The sequence below is a fragment of the Macaca thibetana genome, chromosome 1 (genome assembly GCF_024542745.1).
Source record: "Macaca thibetana thibetana isolate TM-01 chromosome 1, ASM2454274v1, whole genome shotgun sequence".
Classification (NCBI taxonomy): Eukaryota; Metazoa; Chordata; class Mammalia; order Primates; family Cercopithecidae; genus Macaca; species Macaca thibetana.
The window spans coordinates 216,091,404-216,119,244 of NC_065578.1; the positions used below are offsets into that span (position 1 = coordinate 216,091,404).

At 41.2% G+C, this 27,841-nt stretch overlaps 3 protein-coding genes and 2 pseudogenes across 4 annotated transcripts in view; 4 read left to right on the forward strand and 1 right to left on the reverse strand.

Annotated features, from left to right (window-relative positions):
- DESI2 (desumoylating isopeptidase 2) overlaps positions 1-27,162 on the forward strand; it is a 63,226-nt gene extending 36,064 nt beyond the window's left edge. Inside the window, exons 2-5 of the mRNA XM_050785068.1 lie at positions 4,387-4,459; positions 7,028-7,121; positions 9,655-9,796; positions 23,719-27,162. Of these exons, the coding sequence (XP_050641025.1) occupies positions 4,387-4,459; positions 7,028-7,121; positions 9,655-9,796; positions 23,719-23,952 (543 nt within the window). The 3' untranslated portion in view covers positions 23,953-27,162. The remainder of the gene's footprint in view (positions 1-4,386; positions 4,460-7,027; positions 7,122-9,654; positions 9,797-23,718) is intronic.
- The window catches only part of LOC126951160 (40S ribosomal protein S2-like), a 375,530-nt pseudogene that overhangs the window by 312,108 nt on the left and 35,581 nt on the right, over positions 1-27,841 (forward strand). The gene's annotated exons all lie outside the window — the stretch shown is intronic.
- Positions 1-27,841, forward strand: part of EFCAB2 (EF-hand calcium binding domain 2) — a 483,350-nt gene that overhangs the window by 49,257 nt on the left and 406,252 nt on the right. The window lies entirely within an intron of this gene.
- Positions 1-27,841, forward strand: part of LOC126951220 (cytochrome c oxidase assembly protein COX20, mitochondrial) — a 213,754-nt gene that overhangs the window by 39,506 nt on the left and 146,407 nt on the right. The window lies entirely within an intron of this gene.
- LOC126951497 (60S ribosomal protein L37-like) lies at positions 12,199-12,520 on the reverse strand (annotated as a pseudogene).

Sequence of the window (27,841 nt, forward strand, 5' to 3'; positions counted from 1 at the left end):
CTCCCAAGTAGCTGGGACTACAGGCACCCGCCACCATGCCTAACTAATTTTTTTGTATTTTTAGTAGAGACGGGGTTTCACCGTGTTAGCCAGGATGGTCTCGATCTCCCGACCTCGTGATCCGCCCACCTCGGCCACCCAAAGTGTTGGGATTACAGGCGTGAGCCACCGCACCTGGCCAACAAACTCTTTTCAAGACTATTGTGATAGGTAGAGAGGCCATGGCAATGGGATTTTGCAGTGGAGTAGAGAGACTGTGTTCAACTCCAAACACAGTGTGGGCAAATGGGAATTTGCAGCCAGGGGGCAGGGTGGAGGGTCAGTGGATGGAAAATTTCTAAGAGGAAACATTAGGGGTCGGGGGGTTCTGGCTAAACCAACCTAACACAATTCTTTGTGAAGATATGCCAGGGTAATCTGACATCACCGGGGGATGGTGGAGGATGAGGAACCTGACCAGATATGGAGGTGATCAGATAGCAAAGGTTGGGGGTTCTTGCTGAACTGAATTAGCAAGATTCTTTGCTAAAACCTGATTTTACAAGTAAGTGTACAGATGGGCCTAGGAAAAGATTCAGGAGTCTAAGTCTTTGCCATATATTATTTTGCAACTTGCTTTTGTTTCCCTAACAAATATATCCTGGAAATTACTTCCTCTTCCTCTTAGTTCTTCAAGAGCATCACCCCTTCCCCTACACTTTTTGAATTTTTTTTAGAGACAGGGTCTCTGTTGCCCTGGCTGGAGTGCAGTGTGATCATAGCTCACTGCAACCTCGAACTCCTGGGCTCAGTTCTCCCACCTCAGCCTCCCGAGTAGCTAGGACCACAGGTACCTGGCTAATTTCTTTCTTTTTTTTTTTTTTTTTTTTTTTTAAGAGATTGGGTCTCCCTGTGTTGCCCAGGGGGGTCTTGAACTCCTGGCCTCAAGCTGTCCTCCTGCCTCAACCTCCTAAAGTACTGGGATTACAGGTGTAAGCCACCACACTGAGCCCTTCCCCTCTTTTTATGGCTGAAGAATATTCCATTATATAGATATATCATAGTTTAGGTAACTAGGACCCTATAAATGAACATTTAGGTTGTTGTCAACATTTTACTAACATAAATAATACTGCAGTTAATAGTTTTATGTTTACGATTTTTTATATGTGCAACCTGTTCTCTTACTGTAGTATAAAAATTCAAATAAAAACCTATTAAACTAAGATAATAGCATTTTACTTTAAAATAACATTTTTAATTATAAAATAATACTCTTTAACAAATGTAGAAAAACAAACAATCCTGAATGTATGGAGTTAAAACTGAAAAGTATTGCATTATAGTCCTCCTCTCCCCCAAATTGTTAACAGTTTGATCTGTGTGCTTCAAACCTTTCTTTTGTTGCAATTGGTGGTAGTTTTATTTTGTCATCCCATACTTAATATGTAAGTATAGCCTCAGGCTTATTTTTCAAAAATGTGATCATGCTACACATATTATGACTTGATCCTTTTATTTTATGTGGTTTTTAAATATCTATCGAGTTACCTCATTCTTTTTTCTTTTTTAAAAATTAAACTCAGCTGATTTTCCCAAGTCAACCTTATTGTTTTTTTTGATTGATAGTTTATAATATGAATGTATTATAATTAGCCATTTCTCTATTGATATTTAGACTTCAGTTTTTCAGTATTGTAGACAACTACAGTTAATGTCCTAGGACATGTCTTTGCGTATATGCTAGTGTTTCTATAGAATAGATTCCGGAAGGTGAAATGGTTAAGTCACTGTCATTGATTTACACTTGTGCAATGTCTTCTTCACACCCTTCCCAACACCCAGTATTAGCAGTATTTTTAGTATTTGCCAATCTGATAGATAAAAGAAGGGTGGTACCTCATTGTTTTAATTAGTGTTTTTCTGTTTGCTCCTGAGATTGTTAGTTCAGGTTTATTGGCCACTAATTTGTTTTTTTTTTTTTTTTAATGAAGCTTTTATTTAGAAGTATACTCATATCTGAACTTTTGCTGCCCAGACTCTAGGATCACATAGATTTGGGTAAATGTTTTGAAGAATCCTTACTGTATGTAATCTTACTACTCTCCTTCCAAAATCAAATTGATTCACATAAAAAAAAGTATCCTTCATTTTCTAACTTGTCATCCAAATTCTGTCTCTCCAAATCAGGAACTCAAAAAATTCACATCGAGAGGGATACTTATATTCTCATATGAATCTTTGTTATATCCACACAGATTCTCTCTTATGTATTATTTATCTTTTTATCTTGTTTTTATGTAGTTTTATAAAATAAAAAGTTGTACATTGTTTTTGTTTGTTTGTTTGTTTGAGACGGAGTCTGGCTCTCTGGCCCAGGCTGGAGTGCAGTGGCCAGATCTCAGCTCACTGCAAGCTCCGCCTCCCGGGTTCACGCCATTCTCCTGCCTCAGCCTCCCGAGTAGCTGGGACTACAGGCGCCCGCCATCTCGCCCGGCTAGTTTTTTGTATTTTTTTAGTAGAGACGAGGTTTCACCGGGTTAGCCAGGATGGTCTCGATCTCCTGACCTCGTGATCCGCCTGTCTCGGCCTCCCAAAGTGCTGGGATTACAGGCTTGAGCCACCGCGCCCAGCCAAGTTGTACATTTTTATGTTGAATATCTGTTGATGTTTTCCTCTATAAATTCTAGGATTTTGCTTTACTTGGGTTGTCTTTTCCCACCTAAAATTTTTTAAACTCTATTTCCTTCTATCCCTATATAGTTATTTTTAGACACACTGGAATTTTTAGATACATGAAATTTATTTTTGTGCATAATCCATTTTGGCAACATGTTTTTAATAATTCACGCTTTGTCATTAATTTTAAATATCTCCTTTATCATATATCAAATTATTATATATACAAGGGTCTGTACCAGGATCTGTTCCTGCAACAGTGCCATATTGTTTTAATGAATATTTCAGTTTCTAGATGGGAAAATTCCTTGTTCTTTTTCATATATTTATTTATTATTGCTTAATTCTTCTTCCAGGTAAATTTTATTTTTATCCACCTCTGCCCCAGGGACATTTTAGAAAAAAAAAAAAAACTGACTTGTTCATTTATGCTTCTTCCAGCAATGCATGAGAATGTGTGTAGGTCTGGGAAAGACTGGCTAGGGGTCTGGAGCCAAGGTTAAGACTTGAATAAACCTAGAACAATTAAAGATAAATTATCTGTCCCCTAACCTGGGAGAAATCCAATAGGTTTGTAATACTTTTGAGCGTTACCTAAGTGTTCATTTAGTGAGCTCTTAACTCATTTACCTTTTTCTCAGTTTAACCCCCTCCACTTCACCTTTTTAACCCCTTTCACAGTCATTTCCTGTAATTTCTCTTTTTTTCTTTTTTTTTTCTTTTTTTGAGACAGAGTTTCACTCTTTTTGCCCGGGCTGGAGTGCAATGGCATGATCTTGGCTCACCACAACCTCCACCTCCCGGGTTCAAGCGCTTCTCCTGCCTCAGCCTCTCAAGTAGCTGGGATTACAGGCATGTGCCACCACGCCCGGCTAATTTTATATTTTTTAGTAGCGACAGGGTTTCTCCATGTTGGCCAGGCTGGTCTCGAACTCCTGACCTCAGGTGGTCCACCCGCCTCAGCCTCCCAAAGTGCTGGGATTACAGGTGTGAGCCACTGCACCCGGCCATTTCCTGTAATTTGTTATCATATTACCTATGTATATGCTCTTCCCTCTTCCTGGCATTTCTGTCCATCCCCATGGGCCCCATGGCCCAGTTTTCTTACTGGGAAATCTGATTTGTTCCTAAAGACTCAGTTCAGATACTACCTTTTCTGGGAGGTTTTTGTTCATGCTAATGGTAAGAAGTAAGAATGTTGTTTTAACCTTTGTGCATTATTTATTCCTGTATTATTACCATTATCAAACTTTGGGCTGAATCAGGACACATGATACATGCCGTAAATGTTTGTTGAAAAAGAATTAAATATTTCTGCTTTCAGGGAGCTCACCAAAGAATAAGAAGAAAAGTTTAGGATAGGAGAAAAATAGATATGAAAGCACACTGTGTGTGTGTGTGTGTGTGTGTGTGTGTGTGTGTAAGTCACTAACAGGAGAGCTCTTATATAATATCCCCCCACCGCCGCCCTGCAAACTGATCAAACTTTTAATTGTATTGCTTGCCCTATAAGGCTTAGATAATGTGCTTACACTCAAATTGCGACAATCATTTTGACCCAGGAAGGCGTTCCAGATGTGATACAGGCAAAGGCACAGAGATAGGACCAACTGGATCTTTATCATGGGAGTTTCAGAGTGTACGATTTGGGGAGTAGTCACTTCTGTAGTGTGGAGTTGAGTTGTCAATGAACAGGTATTCTGAAACTTTTCTTTCTTTTTTTCTTAGTATTGGATGAACGAATATACCTCATCCATTGGAATTGGAGTTTTTCATTCAGGAATTGAAGTCTATGGCAGAGGTACGTGTACACACAGTCTAAATATACTCTCTGAAGATTTTGTACTTTAAAGGAGTTGCAAAACCATAACTATAGGTCTTTCTCTTTTTTTAACCACTTCCATATGTTATTACAGAAAGTAGAAGAAAATCTCCCCATATTCGTTTATACTGCATTTTGGAAAAATGCCCAAAGTAGAATGTATTTGGGGAGAAAGGACTCAAAATACAAGAGTATACATTCACTTCATTCACTTTATCTTTTATTCTAAATACTATGTTTTAAAAAATATTTTCCTTTTGTGATTGTCATAAAGTGAGTTTGTTTTGTTCTCATATATATTGGACCTCCTAAGAAACCTTGCGCTTCGAAAATAGCATGATAAAAACAATAATTTTGGTTGGAAAGGTTGGTGATAGAAAGTGTCAGACTTGAAATACCAATTTCCTGAAGGAATTTCAGTAATAAATTTGGTTTGTAGACCTATAAGTCTATAAAATCTATAAGTTTTTGAAGTCTAAAAACTGCTGAACAAATCCGGCCATGATTACATCTAATCATGCCCTTTGTCACTAACTCAGCCCTCTTCATTCTTGTTATTATCCTTTATTAGGATAAACATGTCAGGAGTCACTCAAACCAAGCAGCTATGTGTTCAACAGTTTTTTTTCTTCTGTTCTAATTCCTACTCTTGATGCAAGATAATCTACCCCTGATCAAGTTGTAACTAATAGTAATGGTCTGCGTAAGACAGATCACATTGCTGATTCATTTCATCTATCATTTTGAATTATAAACTAACCCTATAGCACAAATGCCTTTGTTCGCTTCAGCTAGGCAGTCTTTGTGACCTCTTAGAATATATCATTGCACTTTACTCAGGGTTATCCCTGAACACTATACACCAGTTTTAACCAATATCAAGAAGAGACTCATTTACTTCAATGTGTCCGTGTGGTGGTTACACTCTTTTTTATATTCCACTTTACCTGTTTCCAGGTGCAGTTTAGCATATTAAATGTTTGCTATACAAATCTGCCATTTAAAGCTCTATTTTACTTGAAAGTCTACATCTACCAAATAATCCCAAGAAATACTGACGGGCTCTTGCTGAAAGTTTCATGCTTGGGAGTATTGCTGTGGGTGGGATCATAGTCTGTGGGGTTACTCTTTTGGTTGATTTGGCTTTTGCCACATTTGCACGTGTATTTCTTGAATTTGTATGATGTGTTACCATTTTTAAAATGCCACAAATTTGGGACCACATGATCATGGTGGGTTAGATAAGGGCAGGTGGCACCTTCTCCATTTTTCAGCTGAAGAAACTGAGGCCCAAACCTGCTGAAAGTCATAATGCTAATAATTAACTAAAACTTGAACCCAAATATTCCTGTATGCTAGTCCATGGCTCTATTATCTGCCTAATGATTGCTCCCCTTCATAAAATAATTTAGTAATAATTAGAAACATGTTTCAAAACATGTTCATGTAAATTTAGTAAAGCTAGAATCAAATATTAATATTTCTGAAAATTAGTGATTGCTTTTTATAAAAGAATGGATCTATGACTTTCCTTGTTATAATTGAGAAAGTTAAGAATCCAAATATAATCTTACCCTTTCCAACGTGATAATCTACAGTATTTTGTAAAATTTTGTCACTAAAAAACTTTAAAAATTGTATTTCAAAATAGCCACTTTATTTCTCAAACTACATTGTTGCTTTTTTTGGACAGGTCTGAATTAAAAGTAAATTTAGTATCTGCCTGTTCTTTCCTGTGCTTTGTTCTAAGACCTTTTACGGTTATATTTTTAAAGTGATGAAGTTGATTTAAACATGGTTTGGAATTAATTTAAATTTGTCTCCTAAGACTTAGCCACTAAAATATCTAAGTGAGATAACAGAAAATTATAGGAATTTTTTTATCTAAAATTATTCTCCATTTTGTTCTCCAGAGTTTGTATCTGATGTACAGTTTGTATTGGATGTACAGTCAAAAAATAGTTTATCCTAGCCAAAAGACTTGCTGTGGAGATTGGATGGGAGGGTGGGTAGGTATATGTGTTAATTTGGCAGTTATTTTTTTCTTAAATGAAGAGAATTGAGTAGTGTTTTAGGTTTAGTAATGTTCCACCCTACTCAAAGGTAAACCAAGAGTCTTTATCCCAGAAACCATGAACTCACGGTGACTAGACAGTTTCTCCAGTAAGATATGTGTTTGAAATTAATCACTTTAATTTAGAAAGTGGCAAAACACGGAACTGACCACCTACCTAGATTGGCATGACATAGACACGCAGAGAGAACTGTATTTACCTTTGTGTGTTAGTCACACTCTTTTTGCCATTATAAGAAAGGGAAATATGGCAGTCAAGAATATCTTTGAGTGTCTTCTGTTATTTGAGTTTTGGGTCTTTTGTGACAACTGTTTATACGAGTAATAGCTAAGTGAGATATTTGTGAAAGCATTTTATAAACTGAAAAATATTTAGATGGTGTCACTGTTGTCCTCAGTTATTAAAGCTAATTCAGCGTTCTGGTTAAATTTTATGTGATACATACTAAAAATCATGAGTTTTCTCTTTTCAGAATTTGCTTATGGTGGCCATCCTTACCCCTTTTCTGGAATATTTGAAATTTCCCCAGGAAATGCTTCTGAACTAGGAGAAACATTTAAATTTAAGTAAGTAGGGAGGATAATTTTTATTACACTGTCGTAGGTGCCATAGCTTGTTTTCAGGTAAACAGAATTCATTCTGTAAATCAAAACAAACCCAAGAAGTTAAAAATGTCTCTTTAACTTTGTTTAAATTGCTGACATTTTAGATAACTCAGGTTTGCCTCAGGAAACCCACTTCTTTTCCTTTTTTTTTTTTTTTTTTGAGATGGAGTCTCACTCTGTCCCAGGCTGGAGAGAAGTGGTGTGATCTCGGCTCACTGCAGCCTCCGCCTTCTAGGTTCAAGCAGTTCTCCTGCCTCAGGCTCCCAAGTAGCTGGGATTACAGGCGTGTGCCACGACGCCCGGCTAATTTTTCTATTTTTAGTAGAGACGGAGTTTCACCATGTTGGCCAGGCTCGTCTTGAACCCCGTCCTCAGGTGATCCACCTGCCTCGGCCTCCCAAAGTGCTGGGATTACAGGCGTGAGCCACCGCGCCCAGCCCAGGAAACTCCTTTCTAATGATTTCTTCCCCTCAATCTCCTGTTTGAAAGGAGAAGACGTTTTATTGTGACCTACCTAGCAAATTAAAAATGTCTTTATTGTCCCAATGCAAGGGACACTGTATACGTTTGAAATAACTAAACAGTTGATTAGCGTAGAATCCATTGTTAAGGTACATGTATTACCTGTAATGACAAACCTAAAATATATGGATATAAGTGTTCACTGGAGTCTTATGAGTAATAAAAAGCAGTGAGAATATAATTTTTTTTATTTATACTTTAAGTTCTAGGGTACATGTGCACAACGTGCAGGTTTGTTACATAGGTATCCATGTGTCATGTTGGTGTGCTGCACCCATCATCTCATCGTTTACATTAGGTATTTCTCCTAGTGCGATCCCTCCCCCAGGCCCCCACCCCACGACAGGCACCAGTGTGTGATGTTCCCCACCCTGTGTCCAAGTGTTCTCATTGTTTGGTTCCCACCTATGAGTGAGAACACGGTGTTTGGTTTTCTGTCCTTGTGATAGTTTGTTGAGAATGAGAATATAAATGTTAATAATCAAATTTTCATTCCTTAATTGAGGTTTGTATTTAAAGTGATATTTAGGGCCGGGCTCAGTGGCTCACGCTTGTAATCCCAGCACTTTGGGAGGCCAAGGCAGGCGGATCACCTGAGGTCAGGAGTTCGAGATCAGCCAGGGCAACATGGTGAAACCCCGTCTCTACTAAAAATTCAAAATTAGTCGGGCGTCATGGCATGTGCGTGTAATCCCAGGTACTTGGGAGGCTGAGGCAGGAGAATCGCTTGAACCTGGGAGGCGGAGGATGCGGTGAGCCAAGATTGCACCACTGCACTCCAGCCTGGGCAACAAGAGTAAATGTCCATCTCACCAAAAAAAAAAAAAAAGAGTGATATTTAGAATGTTAGTTTCAAGGAGCTTTAAACTTCTGGGCCTATAATAGATGGCTTGCCAAGTGAAAAATAGACAGTGAAATGGGGTTCCAACATTAAACTTCAGTAGAGAGCTACACATTAAGCCCTCTACTAACTTCATAGTTCTCTTAGCCTATCACTGAATTGAAAGATTTCCGCACAGAAGTGCTATGATACCATCCTGAATCCACTGCTTTGGGCTCTTTTGGCAAGACTACTTGATAAAAGGATTTTCTAAGTATTTTCAGGTTTCTTGGATGCTTAACTTATCTGACTAAAATTCCACTTTCTCTTGGATAATGTCTGTTGCCTTTCCAAGGTAGTAGTTTGGAGTCCTTTTTATTTTTGTTTGTTTAGAGATGGAGTCTTGCTCTGTCACCCTGGCTGGAGTGCAGTGGTACAATCTCGGTTCACTGCAACCTCTGCCTCCTGCATTCAAGCGATTCTCCCACCTCAGCCTCCCGAGTAGCTGGGATTACAGGCACCTGCCATTGTGCCTGACTAATTTTTGTATTTTTGTAGAGACGGGGTTTCACCATGTTGGCCAGGCTGGTCTCGAACTCCTGACCTCAGGTGATCTGCCCACCTTGGCCTCCTGAAGTGCTGATATTACAGGCGTGAGCCACCATACCCGGCCAGGGTCCTTGTTTTTAGAAAACATCTAGTCAGGTTTGACAGTTTGTCTCATTGCAGCACAGTGACAGATAAAAGTTTGTTTCTAGGCAAGATGATGTCCAGCCCTTCAATGGCAAGTGAGATTATGCAGGAATATTTGCAGCAGGGATCTGGTTCTCTAACAATATAACTACTGATAGTTGTGAAAATAACTGTAATATTACATTTTACGCAGGGACATATATTTCATAAAGAAAATGACTTGTGCTTTTGTAGTATTCATAGGTAATATACTTAAGAATTTATTGCAGAAAAGTAGAAACTAAAATAGCACTTTTAAAGTATCTTGTTTCACTTTTAGTCTTGTTATATTAACCCTGATTTGTTATGTCAATCATAATATTCCTGGAAATAAGCAAGTATTTAAACATGCTTTTTATAAATATTTGACACAACTACGTCCTTATTTTTCTTTCTCTTTTTTTCTTTTTGTTCTTTAAGAGAAGCTGTTGTTTTAGGGAGCACGGACTTCCTAGAAGATGATATAGAAAAAATTGTAGAAGAACTGGGAAAAGAATACAAAGGCAATGCTTATCATTTAATGCATAAAAACTGCAATCATTTTTCTTCAGCTTTATCAGAGGTAAACTAAATTTTATCCTAAAAGTTCTTCAAATAAATATTTGCTGTCCCACTATACTTGATATCCCACTATGTTCGAACTTGATTCGTTTCTTTTCTGATTTTTTGTGTTGTATGAAATATGGTATTGTATTTCAATCTTGTATGAATGACCTTTCCAGAGTTGGTAACTTGAGAGTCTGCACAGTTTTAAATGGTAATTCTATTCATTACTTTGCAGTGAGTAGAGAGTAAGTACAAATAATGGTCTCTTATTTTATTACAGCCTGAAACTTTCGCTTTAAAAAAGTAAATGCCTAGAGACTTCTGCTGCTTAGTCGCTAAGGTTTCTCTTTCGCTGAATTTTTTTTCTGGCTCTTATTAATAAGTAATTCATGTCTTCCATCTTGAAATTTTCTTCTGCTAACATAACACATAGGCACTTACTTCCCTTCTCAATTCTTGAATCCCAAGCAGAAGATCAAAACTAGGTCAAAATTAAAGAACCATAAAAAGAAAATGGAGGAAATAAATTAAAAAGATTGTAAAATAAGGTCTAGAGAATTGGCACTTGAAACAGCTTCCCAGCTTTCTGATTCTTAGCAGATGGTTGCAGTGGCAGCATCTAGGTACCACAGAAATTGTGAAGGGTGTAAAGGAGAAAACGAGCTGCTATTTCAGTGACCTCCTCTGCAGAAATGCTTAGTTCCTTGGCCCTTTTTACTTCCCTCATGGCTTCTACAATACAGCTTTCAAACAACTCTAACAGTCTGTTACCATGCTACTCAAAGTGTGTTTTGTGGACCAGCAGCATCAGCATCTCCTAGAAATTTGTTAGATATGTGTTATCTCTGCCCCACCAGAGATACACTGAATGCAAATTGCATTTTAACAAGATCCCAAAATTACTCATATGAACCTAAAAGCTCGAGAAACACCTCTAGTCTAGTGGATGTATCAGTACCATAGAAGTGACCTAGTCAGTTTTCAGACAAGTGGGGAGGTAGTTCTCAGCTTTCTTGACCCCAGACATTACATTTGTATGGAATGCATTCAAAGATCCACTGAGTGCTAAAATTGGTGAAGAAATAGACAGCATCCTAATCTACTCATTTTTCAGACAAGGAAACTGACCCCAATTGGGAAAATGACTTACTAAAGATTGTCATGGAGAATTCAGATTAGACCTGACTTCTTACTCCAGTGCTTATTATACTTTATCATTACTTCCTCTGGTTCTAATTTATTCTGTCCTTCAAAAACATTCAGAACTTTATTGAGCATCTATACCACCACATCAGCCCTGGTCTAACCCCAAAACCATTTTGCATTTGGGGCCCAAAGAGCAATTCTAGATGTCCCTGGAGCCATCTTTTTAGGCCACAGTTTTTATGCCTTTCCCCATATGAGTGCTGATTTTCTTTTTTTTTTTTTTTTTTTTTTTTGAGACGGAGTTTTATTCTTTATTGCCCAGGCTGGAGTGCAGTGGCACCATCTCGGCTCAGCACAACCTCCACCTCCCAGGTTCAAGCGATTCTCCTGCCTCAGCCTCCCGAGTAGCTGGGACTACAGGCACACACCACCACGCCCGGCTAAGTTTGTATTTTTAGTAGAGATGGGGTTTCTCCATGTTGGTTAGGCTGGTCTTGAACTCCCAACCCCAGGTGATCTGCCCACCTCAGCCTCCCAAAGTGCTGGGATTACAGGCATGAACCACCATGCGTGGCCTAGTGCTGAATTGTTAAACTGGGAGACCCAGAAGTTAAGTGACTTGACCAAGGTTACCTCACCTGTTAGTGGCAGTGCTGGAACTAGAATTCTGGCCAGTGAGGGATAAGGAGCTATTTTAGTAAAATAAGGTATATATTCCATTAAATGGAAATATCAGCTCTTGCCTATTGTGAAATGTACAAGTTACCTTTGGAATTTGAAATGATGGATGCAACTCCCATATTATGAAGCCAAGTAAATGGATATTGGGCACTCTGACGAAGTTCAGTGAAACTGGTATGCTTTTCTCTTTGACAACATAGTGTGGGGATGTATGTTGTATAACCAGTTGCAAATAAGCACAATCATCACTGTATTAATGGTTGTTGATATATGTACTCTTCTGTTAATATTGTTCGTAAAAATTCTAAGAATTATTTAACACCATAATGTTATCAGTTCCGATGCTTCCTCTACAGCAGGGATTAGCAAACTACTGTAGCCTGGCCTTCAAACCAACACCAGCGTGTCATCTGTCCTTGTACAGCCTGCAGGCTAAGATGGTTTTTACATTCTTTTTAAGGATTGAAAAAAGCCAAAAGAGTACTATATGGTGACATGTATAAATTATGTAAAGTTCAAACTTCAGTATTCATAAAGTTTTTTTTTTTTTTTAAATCAGAACATGTATTGCATGACTAACCATTGAAATTCCTAAGATGAACTGGATGCGGCAGCAGCCGCCCTCTTGGGTTGAGGTGGTGTTCCTTCATGGAAGCCATGCCTGTATCTGCTGTACACAGTTTTTAGGTGCCTCATTCGACCAGTCCTGGTGGTATTTCGTCTTAACCTTGGCACTGCAGTTATACTTTCTCTTGCACTTGGCGAGGTAGCCACATTTGCCACAGGCCGACTTCTGAGGGTGGTAGGCCTCAGAGCCACAGCGGTGGCACATGTGCATCTTATTGCGACACTTTCCAAATGATGATGTTGCCTTCGTCACCTTGCTTCTGCGGCTGAGACCAGAGAGATTCATTAAATTTTATTAGAACACAGCCATGCTTATTTATTTACCTGTTTTCTTGACTGCTTTCTGGCTGCAGTGGCAGAATTGAGTAGTTGCAGCAAAGATTTATGGCCTATAAAGCCCAGAATACTTACCGTTTGACCCTTCACGGAAAAAGTTTGCCAGCCTCTACTCTGCAAGATAGGTCTCTTCGAATTGGGTGCGAATTGTCTTAAACATTGAGGAAAGTTATCTTACAACACAAGTCCAGAATAAGGCAGGCTACATTCCAATGTGGTCAGTGTCTCAACTGTGAGTGTCATAGGGATGTAAGGTATTTATTCATTTCTCTAAACCGCCATCCTTGGGATGTTGGCCCTACCCCCGGGCCAGCTCCCTTTGTGGGTTTTAGATAGAGGTAACAATTTTAGCACAACATCCAGAGGGAGACTATGTCTCTCTCCCTTTGGAAACAGTGAAACTCTTTCTGGAATTCCCTTTTCCCTAACCTTCCAAAAGCATCCATGTTTTACAGCCAGAATTGTGTCAGATGCCTAATTATGAACCTGGCACTAGCAAAAGGACTGGCATTACCATTACTAAATGCCACTCGTCCAATCTAAGTGTCTTTTTAAAATTAATATTTTCGGCCAGGCGTGGTGGCTCAGACCTGTAATCCCAGCACTTTGGGAGGCCAAGGTGGGGGGATCACAAGGTCAAGAGATCAAGACCATCCTGGCCAACATGGTGAAACCTCGTCTCTAACTAAAAATACAAAAATTAGCTGGGCATGGTGGCAGGTGCTTGTAATCCCAGCTACCCAGAAGGCTGAGGCAGGAGAATCGCTTGAACCCAGGAGGCAGAGGTTGCAGTGAGCAGAGATGGTGCCGTTGCACTTCAGGCTGGGCAACAAGAGCAAAACTCCATCTCAAATAAATAAAATTAATATTTTCAGTAGAAAATTCAAAACATATAAAAGTAGAATAATATAGTGAGCCCCTATATAACTGTCACTTAGATACCACTCCGGCCCCAAATTGTTTTGAAACAAATCCCAGATTTCATTTAGAGACAGGGTCTTGCTATTGCCCAGGCTGGAGTGCAGTGGTGTGATCATAGTTCATTGCAGCTTGGAACTCAGGCTTAAGTGAGTCCTCCTGCCTCAGCCTCCCAACTAGCTGGAGCTACAGGCACGTGCCACTATGTACAGCCAGTTTTTGTATTTTTTGTGAAGATGGGGTTGCATGATATTGCCTAGGCTGCTTTGGAACTCCTGGACTCAAGCAGTCCTCCCACCTCAGCCTCCCGAAGTCCTGGGATTATCTGCATGAGCCACCGCGCCTGGCCTAATTTCAAGTATCAACATTTCACTCTGCATCTCTAAAAGATAAAGATTCTTTATAACATAACCACATTATGTCATCACTCCTAAAATTAACTCCTAAAATTATGTTATCACTCCACAGATTAACATTATTTCTTAATATTATCCAAATAAACAATGTTCAGATTTCCCCAGTTGTCATAATTTTTTAATGGTTAGTTTGAATCCAGATCTAAACAAAAGTTCATATAGCTGGTCACCCTGAGATAATTCCCCATAGAAAAGGCAAGATAGCTGGGCACAGTGGCTCACACCTGTAATCCCAGCACTTTGGGAGGCTGAGGCGGGTAGCTTGCTTGAGTACACAGGTTCAAGACCAGCTTGGGCAACATGGCAAAACCCCATCTCTACAAAAAATACAAAAATTAGCCAGGCATGGTGGTGTGCGCCTTGTAGTCCCAGCTGCTTGGGAGGCTGAGGTGAGAGGATGGCTTAAGCCCAGGAGGCAGAGGTTGCAGTGAACCAAGATGGCACCACTGCATTTCAGCCTGGGTGACAGAGCAGGATAGATGCTTGATTTTTTTCCCCCTTTACTTGTTTTCAAAAAACAAGTTGGTTCCTGTATAGAAGAGTTAACTAACATAGGCCTAAAACTGCTGTCCTTAGAAAGGCCTACCTGCAGGATTGGCCCTAAGTTGGCATCTGGGAGCTTGGACTTCTGTAAGGTTTTTATTCCTAGAACTGAGAAGAGTGACTCCCTTTGCCTAACCGGTTGGTACAACTAATTTGGTTTATGCTAAAAACCTGCTTTCCCTGTGGGACTCTGGGATTTTGGCAGAGGACGCCTACATGACCAGCACCCAATAAAAGTCTTGGGTACCAAGTCTGTAATGAACTTCCCTGGTAGCCATTTCACATATGTCACAAACCATTGCTGGGGGATTAAGCGTGCACATCCTACCTGACTCTACTAGGAGAAGATCCTTCAAGCTTGTGCCTGCTTTCCTCTGGACTTTGCCCTATGTATATTTTCCCTTTGCTGATTTTGTTTTGTATATTTTTGTTGTAATAAGTCATAGTCGTGAGTATGCTATGCTGATCCCTGAGTCCTAGCAAATCACCAAACCTGGGGGCGGTTGTGGAGACCTTTGACTCACAGAAATGTAACAAAAGGACTGGCCAGGCACGGTGGCTCACGCCTGTAATCCCAGCACTTTGGGAGGTTGAGACGGGCGGATCACTTGAGGTCAGGAGTTCGAGACCAGCCTGGCCAATATGGTGAAACCTCGTCTCTACCAAAAATATAAAAAATATAAAAAATTAGCCTGCTGTGGTGAGTGCATGCCTGTAATCCCAGCTACTCAGGAGGCGGAGGTTGCATTGAGCTGAGATCGTGCCACTGCACTCCAGCCTGGGTGACAGAGCGAGATTCTGTCTCAAAAAAAAGGACTGAGGAAAGAAAGGCTGAAATGGGTGGAGGATGGAAAACCTTTGATGTCTGGATGGCTGTGGAGTTATCCATGATCTGAAACAGCAGCTGAGCTGTTGCCTGTGAAAGGTAAAAGTTACCTGTGGAGTTTGAAATGACAGATCCAACTCCAGGAGAACTGACTCACCAGATCACCTGGCTACTTTGGGCCATGCTGGTTACGGTGAGGAGAAAAAGGAAGTATAGCCCAGGTAATGTAATACCTTCAGTTTTTGTTCTCTCCTCCAGGAAGAAAGAAAAAAGGCCCAAAAATTCCCAAAGACGAGCTTTGGTTGGGCCAAAAATGTTAAACATTGATGGCACGCTTCCCTCACAAGTAGGAGGAAAAAAGGTTGAATCAGTTCTCAGGGCTGGAGCAAAGTAAAAAAGGGCAGGGGACATACTTCAGTAGTTAGCCTACCTGCACGCCCTCAACCCCATTCCAACTAGGGTCTCCTCCGCAACTGTAATATTAAAACTTTTGCTAAATTTACTGCAAGGGGTTGAATACATCTACAGTGAGGAAGGTGTCGGGCCAGGGTGGGGCGGCTGAGGGCAGTTAATGGCCTTGTATTTTACAGTTATTACATCTGTGGATATATGATAGTAGTTGATATAAAATGTTTTATGCTTGTAATGTCGCAGATGGTAGAGGGATTAGCTCAATAAGGCAATGCTGCAAAGAAAACGTTAATGGGACACAACTTCCTTGCTTTTTGCTGCTGTAGGATAGATGGAAATTTAAATCCTTTGTTGAAAGCAAAATATGTCTCACAGCTGATATTTACTATGATCGTTCCCCATTGGAGCCTCTGGAAAAAGACAAACACTTTTAAGAGTTTTTAAAGCAGTTTTTTGTTTTGTTTTGTTTTGTTTTGTTTTGTTTCTGACGGAGTCTCGCTCTGTCGCCCAGGCTGGAGTGCAGTGGCGCGATCTCCGCTCACTGCAAGCTCCGCCTCCCGGGTTCACGCCATTCTCCTGCCTCAGCCTCCCGAGTAGCTGGGACTACAGGCGCCGCCACCTCGCCCGGCTAGTTTTTATATTTTTAGTAGAGACGGGGTTTCACCGTGTTAGCCAGGATGGTCTCGATCTCCTGACCTCGTGATCCACCCGCCTCGGCCTCCTAAAGTGCTGGGATTACAGGCGTGAGCAGTTTTTAATTGCAAGTGAGCTCATAGAAAATCAGATGTCTGACCCTAGAGGCTGGTGATTTTCTAGCCTGATGTGCATAATTTTGAGTGGGTCTTAGAAAGCACTTAGGAAAGCTTTGCTTTTTGCTTGGCCTTGGAAACATGACTGGCCCTTCAGCATCTCAGCTTTACTGCTGCCAAAGAAAAGTCTCTGGCATATTTTGGAATCCTGAATTCATAGATCCTAATTGCTTGGACTTGACACTTGAGCTAAAACTTGACATTATCTCCTACACACTACTTCAGTCTTAGCACAAGCTGTGTTAAACTGAAAGAGATACAGGCTCAGGGAACAAGACTTCTACTTGGGGATCAAGGCAGATTTAGGATACCACTCTGTGGGGCTCTTCACTGTAAAAGCATGATGTTGACGGAACTATGGGGATTATCACAGGTGTCCGTGGGAACCGGCTTCTCTGGTGGTACCACACGAAGTCGAACTGCTCATCTGTTCTGTATTTCTGATACAGGGACTGACTGCATTCCCAACTTGTGATTATTGACAAAAGCTGCATGTTGAGGGGAAAGCATGTCACTAGGACTAGTGACCCCTGTGTCTACCCATCTTACTCTCCACCTCTCTCGGGAAAGTTTCACTGTGTTTACTTGGGACTTCCTGGACAGGCTGCAGTTTGCAACAGCAGACTTACAGTCTGCTGCTACTCTGCTACCTTTCTACTGGTGCACACACCTCAGTAAGGCAGTTTGATTCCTAAATGCAGCTGTCTCCAGAAATGGAATGATGCTATAGGCCACTTACTAAATGAATGATCAGGATGAAAGCGGTGAGTGGCTCTCTCAAACCATTTTGAAATATTTTGAAAAGTCAAGATTTAATTCTGTCCAGTTCTGAAACATATGTCTTTCTGGTTATGTGATATAAAAATATTTTCCAGCCAGGCGCAGTGGCTCATGCCTGTAATCCCAACACTTTGGGAGGCTCAGACAGGTGGATCACGAGGTCAAGAGATCAAGATCATCCTGGCCAACATGGTGAAACCCCATCTCTACTAAAAATACAAAAATTAGCTGGGCGTGGTGGTGCGGGTCTGTAGTCCCAGCTACTCGGGAGGCTGAGGCAGGAGAATTCCTTGAACACGGGAGGTGGAGGTTGCAGGGAGCCGAGATTGTGCCACTGCACTCCAGCCTAGCAACAGAGCGAGACCCTGTCTCGAAAAAGAAAAAAAATCCTGTGAAAACTTTTGTCCCCCTTTAATACATCCCTTCCAGACAAAAGGTCTGGATGAGAGTAGAGGACAGTTTTGTAAATGTGAAACTATGACTGCTAAATGGGACATACTGATTTTGTAATAATAACAAAAAACAAACACTGGCACCTAGGGAATCTCAAAGGAGGCAGACTGATGATCTTTGTTTTTCAATACTGCCTTTCCCCTCTTCCTAAAGAAAAACTTCCCATGCTACCTTTTTAAGATGCTGCAAGCACTTTGAATTCAAACAGCCTGCTGAGCCTGTGCTCAAACCTATGAGAGCAGGGAGTGGCCTCAGCGCCTGCATTTCCCACACAGAACACCTCCAGATGTCATCCACAGTCGTCAGGCTGATAACCTGATGTCATGAACCAACATGGAACTGACTATCTTCAGGTAGTCCCTCTGAAACAAAGACTCAAACTAATTTTTCAGGCTGGAGTGGAAACCTGTTTTCCTCTAAACTTTACCCCGTGCACCTTTTCCCTTGCGAATTTTGTTTCATATCCTTTCGCTGTGATAAGTCATACCTGTGAATACAGCTATATGCTATGTCCTGTGAGTCCTCTAAAATCATCAAATCTGGAGGTGGAAAAACTGGGTCTTGGGGATCCCTGACACACTTCCCTAGTATTCTCTAACTGGTTTTTTCTCCCCGCAAAATATTTTTTCTGTTTTGAAAATTTAGCATCGTGAATATCTCCTCCCTAGATGTAAAAGTATTTTATGTTTCAGATCAGTGTAATGACTGCTTTTGTCCCATCTTTGATACATGGGAGCCTCTTCAAGTTGGCTCATAAGTCTTTTGATTTGTCCCTAATAATCTTCTACAGCCTTTTGTTTTCTGGTATGTCAAGATATTCCAGGCTCATCTACATATTTTCTACCTCAGAACTGTTTCCTTCTAATAGCAAATATTTAGAAACTTTAATCTGGGCATTAGGTTGCTCACTACTACTGAACTGATAATTGTTTCTAGCTCCCCACCCCCACCAGTAGATGAAACTAGGACTTTTTTGGCAGGTTCATAGTGACGTTTCTATTACACATTTGGGCTACAGCGTTTTTACTTAACCTCATCAATGATATAGCTACATTTTGTCTATCCCTTGTCAAAAATCTAAATTCTCAGCAACAAGAAACATAATTGCTGATTTGTTTTACTCCTCTATACCTAAAACAGCTGTAGAATAATAGTGTTACCATAACCACCACCAATAGGAGTACTAGAAAGTTAAGGTTTTTTGTCGTTCTTTCATCTTTAGACTTTCATCTTTAGATTGTGGCTTGATACAGTAAAAGTCATGTGTTTTACAGTTAATTGGAATTTATTTCTATGGGGTTATGATATTTAGCTGAGGAGATTTCCAAGCAAAGTGTAGAAGATGCAGCCTGCCTTGTTGCTTATAGTAAAATGTGAAAAGAACAATAGAGGGAAGAACTATTAAAGCACAAAAAGGAATCAACATTTAATGATTTAGGAAATTTTTCAGCCTATCCAGATTGCAAAAGATGCTGAAATTAGGAGCTTCACTATTAGGAAAGGATGCTACAGAGAAAGCCAAGGGTATGACTAGACCACTTTTTTTTTTTTTTTTTCCTTTAACTGTTGAAGAAATTAAATATGTGACTCGTGGATCCTCTAAACCATCTCAACAGAAACCAAGAATGAAGATGGGATTGTTCAGGAAAGATCCGTGGAGGAACATCTTTTCTAATGGAGTCAGTCCCATGACATACGCAAGAGACCCACAGTGTTTTGAGAATGCTCTATTGGCAGAAACACTGCCAGCTTGGACTGAAAGAGACGGGGGGGCGCGGGTAAAATTAAAGAAGGTGCTTGGACTGTCAAAATTCTACAAGCAGGTAATTGGCTGGAGAAAAAGGATGACTCAAAGGATAGAATCTCCAGATGGCAGAACCAAGGGCCATAGAAGATTATTCCCAGGCCTTGAAACCTAATGGACGTTCCCTTGTTGGATTCTAAAATTGGGACTAGTGACTCCTTTCTTCCTTCCGTTTTCTCCCTTTTGGAATGGGAATGTCTATACATTTTATTCTCTGCCTGTTCCACTATTATATTTTGGGAGCATCCTATATACACTTTTCTCCATTTTGCCTTTTTCACTAATAGTGTATCCTGGAGTGCATTCTGTGGCAGTATATAGAAATATTCCTCACTTCTTTCTTTAGCTGAATAGTCTTCCTTGTGTGGATGTACCATAATTTATTCAACCTATTAATGGCACTTGGTTATTTTTAGTCTTCTGCTGTTATAAAAAGTATTGTAATGAATAACCCTGTACATACATCTTTTTATTTTTGCCACTGTATCTGTACACTTGATTTTCTAGAAGAGGGACTGCTGGATTGGAGCTTAAATGCAAAATTCATTTTGCTATATAAACCAAATACTATTTGATCACTAGTCACCTAAGAAATACATTTTGCATTGTGACCCAGTTTCCACACACACAGGCACGTAACTAAGATGTGTCATGGTTACCTTGCTACCTACAATCTGTTTTGTTTTAAAAATTCAGGTAGCGATACTCAGTGACCTACTAATGGGTCATGACTCAAGGTTTTAAAAACATTGGCTTGGCCCGGCATGGTGGCTCACGCCTGTAATCCTGGCACTTTGGGAGGCAGAAGCAGGCTGATCACCTGAGGTCAGGAGTTTGAGACCCGCCCGGCCAACATGGTGAAACCCTGTCTCTACTAAAAATAAAATTAGCCAGGTGTGGTGGTGCATGCCTATGATCCCAGCTACTCAGGAGGCTGAGGCTGGAGAATCGCTTGAACTGGGAAGCAGGGGTTGCAGCGAGTCTAGAGCGCACCACTGCACTCCAGCCTGAGTAACAGACTAAGACTACATCTCAAAAAAAAAAAAAAAAAAAAATTGGCTTGACCAAGGATTGGTACACTTTTATTTGAAAGAGCCAGGTAATATTTTAGGCTTGTGGACTATTCATGGTCCCAACTCTGCCTCTGCCATTGTAGCCTAAGAGGCATAGGCAATACATAAACAAATAGACACAGCTATGTTTCAGTAAAACTTTATCTACAAAACCAGGTGGCTACAGATAGGACTCTGTTTTAGGCTAATCAAGCCACACCCTCAGGGGTTGGAATGAAGTCAGCTTCACCTGTAGCACTTGGATATATGGAGGAGGGTAGATTACTGAATGAAATTAGGACTCGGGAAGGAGAATGAGGGAAATGGCTGTTGAATAGGCAACAGTCACTATCACTTTAGATAGTCTTAGTCACGACTTACATGATTAACCTCTAAATATGCAGATAACCCTAAATATGTCCCAGTGCTTTTTTTTTTTTTTTTTTGGTGAGACAAAGTCTTGCTCTGTCACCCAGGCTGGAGTGCAGTGGCATGATCTTGGCTCACTGCAACCTCTGCCTCCTGGGTTCAAGCAATTCTGCCTCATCCTCCTGAGTAGCTGTGATTACAGGTGTGGGCCACCACACCTGGCTGATTTTTGTATTTTTAGTAGAGACGAGGTTTCACTATGTTGGCCAGGCTGGTCTCGAACTGCTGACCTCAAGTGATCCACCTACCTCCGCCTTCCAAAGTGCTGGGGTTACAGGTGTAAGATACCACTTCACCTGCCCGGCCTGTTTGGCAGCATTTTTAAGAGCAGATGTAGTTGATATACACATTTTTGTTTTGTTTTGTTTTTGAGATGGAATCTCACTGTGTCATCCAGGCTGTAGTGCAGTGGCACAGTCTTGGCTCTCCGCAGCTTCAACCTCCTGGGCCCAAGCAATCCCCCTGCCCTAGCCTCCCAAGTAGCTGAGGCTACAGGCACACACCACCACACCCAGTGAGAATGTGTGTGTGTGTATAAACAAGGTCTTACTATGTTGCCCAGGCTGGTCTTGAACTCCTGGCCTCAAGTAATCCTCCTGCGGTGGACTTCCAACGTACAGAGATCACAGGCATGAGCCACCGTGCCTGGCCTCATGTACACATTCTTCAATTTATTGATTTTATTTTTTTCTGTTTTTTTGAGATGGAGTCTTGCTCTGTCGCCCAGGCTGGAGTGCAGTGGCGTGATCTCGGCTCACTGCAAGCTCTGCCTCCCGGGTTCATGCCATTCTCCTGCCTCAGCCTCCTGAATAGCTGGGACCACAGGCACCCGCCACCATGCGCGGCTAATTTTTTGTATTTTTAGTAGAGACGGGGTTTCACCGTGTTAGCCAGGATGGTCTCGATCTCCTGACCTGGTGATCCGCCCGTCTCGGCCTCCCAAAGTGCTGAGATTACAGGCTTGAGCCACCGCACCCGGCCTACTTTTTGTATTTTTAGTAGAGACAGGGTTTCACCATGTTAGCCAGGATGGTCTCGATCTCCTGACCTCGTGATCTGCCCGTCTCGGCCTCCCAAAGTGCTGGGATTACAGGCGTGAGCCACTGCACCCGGCCCAAATATTTTTAAGTGTCTACCTGTCTGTACTCCCAGGCAGTGTGATAGGTGCTTGGTAATCAAAAGTGGTTAGCACATACTACCTTCCCTCAAGTGAGACCATCTCACTTTCCCTGTAGTTAAGACAGAGACATACTATTTAAAATAAATGTAATAACCATTAAGAGTTAGGACTAAACTTTTAGGAGAAAAGGTACACGTTGTATAATTATAGGTGCCAGCTTATTAAATTTTAGCTAATTTTTAGACATAAGGTTCTTTGAAACCTCTTTCCAAAGTTATTACCTACGATATGCAGATATCTAAGATGGTACTCTGAGATCACATGATCATAATCTTGGGTATAATTGGAGGCAAAAACAACAAAGTGGCAGTGGGGCATGAACGGAAGCCCAGTCCATTGTCTGCACAAGAGGAAGAGGATAATAAAGAATAAAGTTAGGGGCATAGAATAGACCCAGTTCTTACTATTTGAAATAGGAGTGGGGGAAGGGTTCAGGAGTCCTAAGGAAAGTGTAAGGGCGGGAAGTGGGAAATACAGACACAGATCAGTCAGCGGGGAGGGTTCCTCCTGGCACCGGTTTCTACCCCTGCTAGTGTCTTCAGACTGAAGCGTGGCCAGGCTTCCGTGCCTTGTCTGACTCCAGGCCTGCTTCCGCAGAGGAGTCACGGAGCCAGGTCTTCATTTGGGAAAACGTGTGTGTGTGTGTCTCTGTCTCGGAGTCTCACTCTGTTGCCTAGGCTGGAGTGCAGTGGTGTGATCTCAGCTCACTGCAACCTCTGCCTCCCAGGTTCAGGCGATTCTCCTGCCCCAGCCTCCCGAGTAGCTGGGAATACGGGTGTGCACCACCATGCCCTGCTCATTTTTTGTATTTTTAGTAGAGACGGGGTTTCATCATACTGGCCAGTCTGGTCTCGAACTCCTGATCTCGTAATCTGCCGGCCTCAGCCTCCCAAAGTCCTGGGATTACAGGCGTGAGCCACTGGACCTGGCCCATACTTTTTTTTTTCTTTGAGACACTATCACCCAGTCTGTATTTTCTGGACCAGGATGAGCTCCTTGAAACAAGTGAGTCAGGGAGAGAAGTAAAGGGGTAAAATGTAGACCAGGAAAAATGGAGTGATAGACACTGGAGGAAAGGGGAAAGTCGAAAAGAATCTGTGAAAAAGGAGAATTCACAAATAGGAAAACATCCAAGATTGACTCTTCCAATTGCCTGGGGCTTCTGTTACTCTAATAATACATTGTATTAACAAGCGTCTTCTATGTGTTCAAAGTGCTTTTCAGTGTGTCTCACAGCAATTGCAGAGATCAAAGAAAGGAGCCAAGTGAAATTAGTTCGATTTCAGATATGAAAAGTAAGCAACTCGACAAGGTTCTTTAGAAAGGAAGGAATGGAGCCAACAGTAGGGACCCTAGGTCCTGAGTCAAGAGCTGCTTGTTATCAAAAGCCTGGAGTAACACCACTGAAGGCTACTCTGCAGTGGCTTCTCTGTAAGCCACCTCCCTCCTCCCACCCTCCACTCCCTGGCAGTGGACCAGGTAATCTTAACCTCTCTTACCTAATACAGAACTCTTTCTCTTCTGTAGATTCTCTGTGGGAAAGAGATTCCTCGCTGGATCAATCGACTTGCCTACTTCAGCTCCTGTATACCCTTTCTACAGAGTTGCCTCCCGAAGGAGTGGCTCACGCCCGCAGCCCTGCAGTCTAGTGTCAGCCAAGAGCTCCAGGATGAACTGGAGGAAGCAGAGGATGCTGCCGCATCCGCTTCCGTGGCAAGCGCTGCAGCAGGCTCCAGACCCGGGCGCCACACTAAACTATAAATGTCTCCAAAGTCACACATTCAGAACTGTCTCTGGCAGTCGAATATCACTAGAGAAAAGTCAATAGAGAAGCATCCTTTGGATATTTTGTATGCAAAGATGGCTCTCCCCCAAATCCCAGTTTTTCAGCTCAGGATTATATTTGTAATCAAAAAAAAAAATCACTTGGCGCAGGAGGGAGAACTTTGTAAGAAGCTGCCCTCTGTTTTTTTTACCCACTCGTCAATCTGGATTTACTTCTGTTTTATACAAGCTCTGTTAAGTTATGTTTACAGTATTTTGTATCGCTGTTTACAAATCTTGCATGGACTCCTGCCACGTGAAAGAGAAAATCTTCGTGTCTTCAAAAATTAGGCAGGTAATCTTTGTATACTTCTGACAATTGCCAGATCTATGGCATAAATAATAGGCACACAAAAAGGTACTTAAACAGTTATAGTCACCATCACCTGCTTAAGAATGGTCTTTTAGATTTGTGTTTGTTTTGTTCAAGTTGTTGGCACCAGGATGCAGAGAACCAGACTGGCCTGAGGTGAAGGAGCACACAGCCCTGAGGGCTTGGAACCCTGGGTCCAGTTCCTCTTCACACCCCCTTCCACTCTGAGTGGCACAACTCCCCAGGTGCCCATGGAACACCTGCTTTCATGCCAACTATCCGTCCACCTAGGCGGGGTGATGTGTTCTTACGTCTCTCTGACTTTGATGCCACTCATTCTATAGTTCAGATGTTTTTCATTCAAGATATTCTTGGTAGTAACTGACAAATGTGTTGCACATGCATTGGGGGAGGGGCTTCATTTTTATTTTAATACACATGTATTTCCTCCTTGCACAGGATTTTGATGGCATAGAAATATCCTAAGTGATAGCCTTCCAAGTTAGCAGTGAGTTGACATTCAACTGCTTTTAACTATTCAGGCTACCTTTTATACTAAACCTTGAAAACTAGAATCTAAAGTCCACCCCAAAAAGGTAGTTCTTTGATATTTTATACTCTTTATGTACCATATCAGAAAGAGTATGTTGGCATTTGTCATGGGAGTCATTTCACATCATAATAGAATGCCTAGTCTCATTGACCGATCGTTAAAAAAATCATATTTGTGTGTCTTTTCATATTTATATGTTCTCTCAAATGTATGTCTCTTACGTAACATACTCTAAGAATGAAATTGTCACCACAGATAAATCCTTGTTAGCAAGGAATCTGTCTGCTCCAGTCTACTCCTAGTTTGACCCTTGGATGTAAGAACCAAGTCATTACATGTCAAATTCAATTTTTCTGCCTTAAGAATGAATGTCCTACGTAAAATATTGGATGCAGTGTAAAATTATCCAAGGCAGTGACTTCAGCTTTATATATATAAAATATAGTTTTAAAGTTATTGACATTTATTTAAACTTTTAGATTGGATTGTTTGCTATTGCTCTGTGTGAGGATACATAATCTTTCAGTAAACTATATTTTTAACTTTTCCATAAGCTGATTTTGATTCATTTTATTAATGTAAGCACACCCTGTTCATAGGGAAAATAAGCCTTGGGTTATAAGCATTGGCCTGAGGACAATGAAGCCACTTAACCTGATTAATACTTTCGACTGCTCTGTTTCCAGAGAGGAAAGCCTTTACAAATCACTCTGAGTTCTTTAGGGGGCAGAACGCTTGTTTCAAGAGGTGTGACAGAAGAAAGGAATATATGAGCGTAATGAGATGTCGACTTGGTTCAGGTCTAAAATTGAGATGCGGGCAAAACCTAAGGCTCTAGCAGTGACTTGTTCACTAAAAAGAGTCCTATCCCCAAAACCCAGGTTAGTACAAAGCCTTGGATACAGTTTGCTTGTAATATTTTTAATAATGTGAGGAGTACAGTTTTTTTCTAATTCATTCAAGTACATATGATTGAAACCTGGGCTACTGACACCCACAGTAGCCATTAGTCAGACACTTCTTGGTGAATATCAGCAACATCCCATCTGTGCTTAACCAGAATCCAGCGAGTCAGCACACAAGTGATTTTATTATTGTGTCGTATTTACTTTCATCTGCAGCATTTGGAGTTTAAAAATAATGTAAAGGGTTCTAGTAAAAATACTGTCCTAAGGCCAATTACCATACTAACAATCAGCAGATAAAATTCTGGACATGAGACTCCTTATAATCTAATTATACCTGAGGTTGAGAAATAAATGTCTTCCCTTAGAAAATCTCATTCAAGTCAGGTTCTTCTCTACAGTTCAAAATTGAGAATGGATTTAATGAACTAGCATTTAGCCAGCTTTTTCTTGCCCTTGGAGAAAAAGAATCATTCTCAACCTGATCTCTGTTAAGAAAAATCCTATATGAACAATCTGGTCATGAATATACATATGGTACGGAGTCTCTCTGTTGTAACCAGGTGGACATACTTCTCATGGTGGGGTGGACAGTAATACATGGTAGAGGGTCAGAAGCTTCTGGTTTCTGCTGTTTGTTTTAAATACCCTTGGGGTTTTTTTTCACCCTTAGAAGGGGAGCATCAGTTTTGGAAAGTGTAACTGTTGGAGTATAGAAGGCAGTGGTGTATGATCTTAGCCTCTTCCTGATGCCTGAATCCAGCCAGCTGTTGCTCTGACCCACAGCAATAGAGCAAGTTACCCATCACCAGCATTTGTACAGAGCAGGGAATTCTGGTTTTAGTCCATTGGTAGCCTTGTGTGTATGAGGAGATTCAGCACCACAGACAGCCAGCTGCAGGACTCGATATCCATGGCTTCTTTCCATCACAAAACGGGTAGAAACACATTCACTGCTTCAGGTTCTAATCTGTGTGTCTCCTTATGACTCCATTTCTGTAGGATACTCTGTAACTTTGATATATGCTGTATTTTCTTTAAAAGATTTAGATTTTTGTTCAGCAAGCTAGCCATACAACCATTGTATCTCTTCCTCATCAGTATGGTTTTAGAGCACAGCTCAGTTATTAGGCTTTCATTGTCTACTCTTTCAATACATGTACATCTTTACTGTTTGAAAGGTGTTACAGCTGTTGAAGAATCCTTATGGACCTGAAGATAATTTCTTGTGAAGTTGAATGCAAGTGTACTGTCATTCATAGTGTTTATATCACAATACCAGGAATCTTCACTTTTGCTACCTTGATATAGCATTGGGCTATCATGTTACAACATTGAAATACATTGATTTATTAAAAAAATACTTTTATAAGAAATGTTTTATAGTGCTTTCTGACTTTCGGATTACAACTGTTGTGTATTTGTGTTGGGCGGGGTGGGGAGGTGTATTTTTAAAACCCAAGGCTCCCATGTGCTCGGCAGGAACATAACAGCCAGCCCCCTCCATCCTGTCTTCCTCTCACAGGCACATGCACCTTTATTCACCTGCATTCCTCTTGTGCGCAGATCTGTGGGCCAGTGCCTTAGCTGTCAGAGAGCACAGCCACACCTGCTCACAGGTAGGAGTGCCAGCCCTGGCTTCTGGGAAATGGAGGCAGAAGGGCAAGCTAGAATGGACTCCTTCCCCGAAGTGCAGGGGACAGACCTGCAGAGGAATAGCCCCGACACATGCACACACACTCCCTTGTCTTGAAGCAGCAAAGCAAGCAGGAGCCTGAGTGAATGAGCTCCTCATTTCCCACGGACCTGTCCTCCAATGCTTGGCACCTCCAACCTGCCCCTTCCCCTTTCTCCTCCACTGGCCTTTCTGCACACTGTGGAGTCATAGTTTTCTCTACTAATTCAAAAATTTCTCTTGAATTAACTATTGTTAAATAAATGAATACCAGCCTTTTGTGAGCCGTCAATGCCTGTCCACTCTGCTAAGCAAGAATGATCTATGTACAACTTACTTGTTCTGGCCTCCAGAACAATAAGCAAAGGGGAGCTCTTCCC